The sequence below is a fragment of the Stegastes partitus genome, unplaced genomic scaffold, assembly GCF_000690725.1.
Source record: "Stegastes partitus isolate 25-593 unplaced genomic scaffold, Stegastes_partitus-1.0.2 Scaffold2287, whole genome shotgun sequence".
Classification (NCBI taxonomy): Eukaryota; Metazoa; Chordata; class Actinopteri; family Pomacentridae; genus Stegastes; species Stegastes partitus.
In genome coordinates, this window is record NW_007580018.1 from 65,691 (window position 1) to 73,716 (window position 8,026).

General features: G+C 39.2%; 1 protein-coding gene across 1 annotated transcript; it reads left to right on the forward strand.

Moving 5' to 3' along the window:
- Window positions 1-903: 903 nt before the first annotated feature.
- On the forward strand, window positions 904-7,828 carry LOC103374574 (cadherin-related family member 5-like; the record flags this gene model as incomplete). The annotated part of the gene is made up of 8 exons (XM_008304680.1): window positions 904-994; window positions 3,796-3,968; window positions 5,040-5,099; window positions 5,202-5,291; window positions 5,374-5,460; window positions 7,100-7,204; window positions 7,292-7,477; window positions 7,738-7,828. Coding segments are annotated over exons 1-8 (883 nt in total), but the record flags the coding sequence as incomplete, so codon positions are not given.
- Between the last annotated feature and the right edge of the window lie 198 nt (window positions 7,829-8,026).

Genomic DNA, 8,026 nt, shown 5'->3' on the forward strand with positions numbered 1-8,026 from the left:
CAAAGCTAGATTCAGAAAATGGTCCACAACCAGATCTAAAACAACTACAACTAGCCTGAAACCAGCCCAAGGGCAGGTTCATAACCAGGTCCAAAACAAATCCAAAGGTAGGCATAAAACCAGGTCTACAGCCAGGTCCACAACAGCTAAAACCAGTCCTAAACCAGTCCAAAACCAGGTCTAGAACCAGATCCAAAGCTAGATTCAGAATCAGGTCCACAATTAGGTTAAAAACTGCTAAAAGTAACCTGAAACCAGCCCAGTAACAGGTTCATAACCGGGTCTAAAACCAGTCTAAAATCCAAGTCTGAAACCGTTCCAGCACCCTGATCTCCACACCATAGAGTCAGTCTAGGTTCATATGTGAAGAACTGTTCTCCAAGATGCTGAAAACCTTCCTGCCTGCTACCTAATGTCTGAAAGCATTTTGGGAAAACTTGGCTTTTGTATGTTACATGTATATGTTGAGTATGTGTGTTTATATGTTTGTTTGCTTGTTTGTTTACTGTATGCACATGGACTCATCACCAGTGAACCTCACGTTAAGAAGCAGCTTGAAGCAGGTCGGTCCAACCTGCTCAGTGTTGTGATACGTGAGAAATGTTTCCAGCTGCCAACATTCTTGTGCTGGATTCCTCCCAGAATGCATCAGGGCCACCGGTACAGAATGAGCCGTCCAGCTAAAAGAGATGCAAGTATTTTAGTGGGAGGCTGCGAGTCCTCTGCTGGCAGGCGCTTAATGCAATATGCGGCCGTAAGATGAAGTCACAAACATTGCGACTGTAGTCTACTCCCACTCTCGGGGCAGCACAGACGGGGCATTATGTGGACGAGTACCAGCTGGTACCACGGGCTCCTCATCCTCCTCGGGACTTCATTTGTTGCTGCCTCTGAAATCGGGACATGGAAGTGAAATCGAAGAGCAAACCTGTGGACGTTCTCCTCGGATGCATCGTCGCCGTCTGCTTTTCTGCACTTTGCTCGGCTGAAAGACGTGAGTAGAGCTCTGACTTGTGTGGAGGGCTCAGGATGGGCAGATCAGCACTGGATATGTGTGTCTGTGTCGGGTTTTGGCCCTTTTAAAGTGCCGGATCCCAACTTTGTCATAACATTGCTGCCTGTAAAATGAAGATGAATTCTTTTGGGATACTTTTAAAGACTTGGAAAGGTCAAACTATCTGGAAGTTCACAAGAAATCAGCAAACATACCACTGTTTAGCTGATTTCTGTGATTGTTTTGTGACCTTGCAGATTCTGGGTCTCCTGTATGTCAAGGAGTTTGTTTAGCAGCATAACACCAAGCAGACCTATTATACAGTAAATAAGAAGTACAATGTGAAGATTTGCTTTAGAACAAGACTGAGATAATGTCAGAGGTTAGGATTCAGTACACTGACGGCAAACTGGAGCCTCAGCGGCCTTGACGTCTCTGGTCGAGGCTTGTGTTGTTGTTGGAGACTTTTTAGGGAATCTGAACAACTTTCATCAATATTAACAAAGAATTATGAGCTGTTGTTTTGCCCCTGATGTAGAAGAGTCAGCATCTAGTTTATAAATCTGTATTATGCTGGTTTGTTTGCTTTTGTTTACAGGAGAGTGTTCTGACAAATCAGGATGTTTTACCAGCAGATACATAAACTGTCTGAACCTCAAGCAGTTTTTGATGATTTTATGTTTTTGCTCTCGTCACATTTTTACTCACTGTGGGCTCATTTTTCACAGCAATTTTAAGTCCTGCACCTCTATGGAAACAACACAACCATGACTAGAGGTAGAGAGAACTCAGGATGCATTCTGTGCTGTATGACACAGTTAAAATGCCATAAATCATAAAAGAAAATTTTAAAGACTCAAACAAAACTTGATTTTCTTTCTTTATTTTACAAAAAATGGAAAAAAAATCAACATTTTTCTGAGAGCACACAGGTGTTAAATATACAGGAAAACATGGAGGCTCTACACTTTATAGGTATTGTAGTAATTCCATTTTAGTCTCTACAAACTTGTTTCCACTCTGCTCTGCACATCAGCTCCATAAAGATGTTTCACCGTGCTGAATGTATCTCAACAACTTGCTCCTCTGAACACTGTTTCTGAGAAATGCTGCATTTATTTGACTGATCCAGTATTTTCCTCTCAGTCCGTCTTGCCGTCTCCTCTCTACTCTCTGGAAACTCTGTCTGCAGTTCCGAAAACTCAGAGTTTGTGTCACATGACTGTTGCTCACAGCTGAGTCAGTCGTGACCTCTGAGTTGTGCCGAGATCTGCAGAACTGTATTTATTTATTTATTTTTACACAATCTAGTGCAAATGGGTTATTTGTGGCATAATATTTGAATGAGACATATAAAGCAAAATGATTTAGATTAAATATCACAATGTTAAGTATGTTTTTTGTTATATTTCCTGATGTAACCACACGTCACACAGGACATTTACAGACCGTCAGAAAGTTGAAAATCTGCCAAGGTTTTTTCCCAGTTTTTCCAGTTTCTGGTTCTGATAAACAGTGTAATTTTGGCGTGTTTATTTTCTAAAGGAAACATGCCTTTTAAACTTGTTGGTTAGTTTTGGGGTTCATAGGGTTTAGGTTAAAAAAAAAAATCTAAACATGATATGACAAATAGGAAACAAAACCCAGACTGGGCAAAGGGCTTGACTGCAGGCCCTAAAACCTCCGCGTTCACCTCATCATTTGTCCTCATTGGTTCATTATTCATACATTTTTTATTGCACCACTGAAGTAGAACATCAAACTTTAGAAGGGCTGTTGTGTCAGAATCTAAACTGTCTCTGTTCATCTGGAAAGCACATTTTATTGTTTCATCAAATCACTTCCATATTGTACGTTTGCCAACACAGAAAACCTCAGGTCAAGTCGTTTTGTCCCGTCATGGGAGAAGTGCAGGGCTGCAACCAGCAGCTATTTACACGATCAATACATCAGACAATACAAACAAAAAGAATGTCTGAGAACAAACGAAACTGACACATATAAGGCCTCGATAACATCAGTGAGCTCGATTTCAAAGATGTAGATATAATGTGTATGAATGAACATGAAATTAATCCAAACTTGGCCAAAACAAACAAACAAACAAACAAAAACAAACCAAAAAAACTGTAAAATTGTAAATTGTACATATGGAAATCTTTGTATTGTATTATTTTTTCCTGCTTGTTTTTTTACTTCTTATTTTTATTTCATTTTTGTATATTCATATTTATTTTGTGCGACTGTTATAAAACAATTTCCCTTGTGGATCAACAAAATTTATCTAAGTCTAGTCTAAGTCTAAATCTATTAATTTTATTATCAACAACAACAACAACAACAATAATAATATTTTTAACTAGATTCTGTAGAGACAGAAGCAAAAGAAGATGTGTCTTAGTAAATATATGTAATTAAAAAAAAAAAAAAAAATCCAATCAACTGGATAATCAAAACATTAAGAAATTAATCTGCTTCATGCATTTTTCAGCATAAAGCAGCAAAAAGCAGGCATTACAAAAATAAATGTAAACTGTTGGGATGAACAAGTTCCAAACAGGTTTTCTCAAAGTTGTCACTCATAAAAAATACCTAGAACTTGGTTTGTTGATGATGATTAATTAGATGATTCATGTCCTTACAACTGTAGTTAAAGCAAACTGAGCAGCAGTTGTTCCAGTTTTTCCTCCCTTACTGATGTCAGCTTGATGTTATTGTTCCTCTAACTGTGTGTGATGTTTCTAAATGTGATGTTTCTGTCCTATAATATTTCTGATCTGTGGTTTTTTCTCCTCTCCCAGTGTGCACGGTGCCTCCTGGTCCGGTGTCGGTCCCAGAAAACAGCACGGCTGATGTCCAGGTGGTGAAAATCATCTCCAGCAGTGATGTGATTCTGACGGTCACGGTGAACCCTGAGGACCTGTTCTACCTGAAGGGGAACCTGCTGATGGCGAAGAAAGGCCTCGACTACGAGGTAACGCCGTTCAGCACCGGGATGTTCGGTCACTGTCTGAGTTTGGTGTCTTCCTTTACATGAATCAAGACTTTTTCATCATTAATTGATGCAGAAAAAAAACACAAATTGATGCATTAAAAACACAGAAGGTTTCCTGTGGAAGGACATCCAGACCTCTGACTGATGTGTCTACAACTCAAGAAGCACAAACAATAAAATATAACAGAGATTATTAGTCCATTTTCATGATGTTCTAAAAGCCAGTTTCTTGATTTATTTAAGAAAATTTACTTAACAAGTGTGGCCTGATATTGGCTAAGAAGTTAAAGCTCAAAGTGCAGCTTTGTTTTCATTATAAAATACAAGTTTTGACCATAAAATGCAGTTTTAGGCCCAGAAATGTGTCATCAAATGTATAATTTAGCAGATTTTATTTTTGTGTGTGTGTGCTGTTGTTATGCCACATGTTAAGTATTTTAAATAGTTTAAAAGTAAAGCAGAATTAGAATTTTTGAACACTTTATCATTTTATTCATGCACAAAAAAATGTGTAAGGTTGTTTAGTTTCTTCAGACGTTTAGGCAACAGAGTGCTTTTTGTTTTCCCTGACTAAAGAAATCCTAAAGAGCTGAATTAGAATAGAATAAAACGATAAAATAGTATTTAAAGGGGGTGTTACAGGAAGAAAAATAAAGATAAAATAAATATATTTCCAAAGAAAATGTGCATTTAAATGTGTCGAAATGCAACAACATGCACAGGCTGCAATTAAGTTTTGAGGTTTGTAGGATTTATGAAAACAGAATTTCATGGGTCAAATGTGCTTTTTGACTGACAGCAAAAGAAAAACAGGTGTGTTACCTAAAATATGAAGAATCCAATGCAAGCAGTGAGGTCTGTGTCTTCTGTTTTTTGCCGTGTGTCTTTTTGTCTGGGCGGATGTCACTATCTAGATGTGGAAGCTATGATTTGGAGTTTATTGTGTCTTCTACCTGCACCAGCAGAAGATGCACCAGTAGAGAGAACCTTTAATTACCATCTTTTAAATATAATGATGTTTTTTTTTTTTTATCTGTGTGTGTTTTGCAGTCGTTGTCCACTTCAGCTCTGGTGGTTTGGGTTCAGTGCAGCAGGTCCGGCTCCAGATCTGTGAGTACAACTATCACATCAAACACGTTCTCACACGAAAATAAGCAAATGATGTGAGAAATGGGCGAGAACTAGGAATCACGAGGCTCTTCTGTCTTCAAGGTGAACGAGTCCGTTGAGGTTCTGGTTGAAAACGTGAACGATAATCCTCCAAACTTCGCTCAGAACCACTACATGCTGGACGTGAACGAGGTGAGAGGCGTTGGTTTCCCACGTTTGCAGAACTGCGTCTTGTTTACTTTCCTGCTTTGACTCTGAGTTTTGTTTCCTGCAGCTCATTCCAGTGAACTCCAGCGTTGGACTGATAGAAGCTACTGACGTGGATTCAGAGCCGCTGTTCTACCGCTTAGAGTCTGCAACAGTAAGGCTGCGTTTGTTTTACGAGTATGAGAAGGTGGTTCTGGGTGATGGAGACATCAGGAGACGATGCACATAGATTAACAGCATTTAAATGTAATGTCTGAGTGGTTCCCAACCTGAGGCTCAGGACCCCGGTGTGGTCTTGTCAGGCATCTTAATCGGTCACAAGGGATTAAGGGAGACAGAAAAAACGAACTTGGAGGATGCATGCTGTGTGTTTGTGTGATGAAAAGCTGCTAAAGAAAGCAGCAAGATGTCTGTCAAGGTATTTATAAAACATCTTTAAAAGAGCAGACGATGAGTGCTTTCCTTTAGAGGAATAAGATTAATGTCGCAACATGACCTGACTTTTATAAATTAAGGTGTAAACAAAGGTTGAGTTTCCACAATAACAAACATCATACATAATGATATGCCTTCACAGATATACAGAAATCACAGTGAATCCAAAGACTTCCTTTGAGCAAACAGAGCATAGAGGAAACACTCCACTCCAATGTTGTCAAAAGTTCCTTTGTTTGTCTGTCTTGTTGTTGTGTTCCTACCTGATTTGTAAAGCATCTTTGAGTGTCTTTAAAAGTGCTATTCAAGTATTATGATTATTGTTAGAACTACTAAAGGAATATTTAGTGAGCCCTCAAGAAAATTGTTGTTTTTTGTTTTTTTTCTCAGTTTCGTTTAACTTAAAAAAAAAAAACAACAACAAAACAACACGGAACATTTTTTGCCCTTCCAGCCTCTAGACATCCTCTAAATGAAACCGCTCACAACGGATGTCTACATTAAAACCAAACTGACAAAGAACCACAAGAACACGATTTTAAGGAATCATCATCCATGAGAGACTCAGATCTGGTCTGATTAAATCCAGTGCATAAACTGATTCACGTACTTCTCTTTTGATCTTTTTTTTATTTAATCGTCGTGATATCCTGAGTTTAATTTTACCTTTGGCCCTCTGAAGCACTTTATAACTTTGTACTAAAAGGTGCTGCATAAATTCCTTTACTTTCACGAAAGCATTAATAGCACACTGTGAAAAACTCATATAGAAGTAAACTTCATAGATTTAAAACCTTACCTAAGTAAAAGCATGCAAGTAGTTACAGCATAAATGACGTATTGAAGCATCTTATTCTGTGTTAGTGTTTAGCATGAATGTGTTTCATATTTGGATTCATATTACAGCTGTGTTAACGTGTGTTTTACTGCTGTAGATGTTGAGCTGATATAACTACTTTACATAGTGTTAATCTACAGCAGTGCATCCTTTTCTGTAAGACGTTTGTGCTGTCGCTGCTCTGTGACAACTAGTGAGATTCTCCAGCTATGCAACAGGGTGATTAAATTGTTTATTTAGCTCAGGAAGACAGAGAATTTTCTCAACCCGTAAAATATAACACTTAATCGTTAATCGCAAACATTTATAATCTCCAAATCTGGAGACATGCTGTTTAAACTGGACAGGAAGGGGCTGAAAAACAGTGAAAAAGCTGTCGGAGAAACGTAGTGGAGTGGAAATATAACGTTGCACAAAATGGAAATATTCAAGTAAAGTCCCTCAAATTTGTACTTCAGGAGTAAATGTTCTTCCACATGTGATACTGTCGATCAGTATTAATATGATATCTTTTTTGTAGGACAAATATTTCCGCCTGGAAAACATAAACACTCCAAAGATCCTCGTCAAAAGCCTCCTGGACTTTGACGTCGTGCAGAAGATCTCTCTGGTTTTACATGTTCAGGTACAGTCAGGATTTTACTCAAACTGCCTCCAGGTTCGCTCTGATCTCCTTCCACCTTTGACCTCAGAAATGTGCCGCCTGTTTCAGGACACGTTCAACGGTTCGGCCTCCAACGAGCCGTTCTTCACCTCCGTCGCCACCATCACGGTGCACGTGAAGGACGTGGACAACCGGCCGCCGTGGTTCCAGCCGTGTCTCAGGACCAACTTAGGGATGGCCAAACTGTGTGTGAGCAGCGGCTACAGAGGCAAAGTCAACCTGACCGAGAAGGAGGTGAGCATCTGATTTACTGGAATTGATCATATTTCATGTCACAATCTGCCTCGAGGTGTGAGTTTCATGTTTAAATTTAGCTCACGACACTTGAGCTTAAACAGGAAAAGTAGGAGAACTGTTTAGTTTTCAGGGTTGAAGCGCTTGACGAGTGAATTTAGATGCAGAATTATATCTCATTTCTAACATGTGTGGTAAAAAACCATGAGTGGAGGACTCATGTTGGGAGCTGAATAACTACAGATTATTTTAACCCACAGGAAGGTCCACTGGTTCTGGAGCCCGGCCCGGTGTTTGCCAAGGATGGAGACAAGAACAGGAGTGAACAGATCAGCTACAGAATACTGCGAGGTTTGACCTGAACCATATTATTTGTTTATCTACTAACTATTACAGCACATTAGGGTCTCTTTCATGACGATGACGTGATTAAAGAAGAGGGTTTTTGAGTTCTAATCATTTAGTAAATAGCACTTCAGTGTGATTTTTCCACTTGAACATTAATTAAAGCCGCAAGCGGCGATGGACGGGTCCTCGCCCTACGCTTGT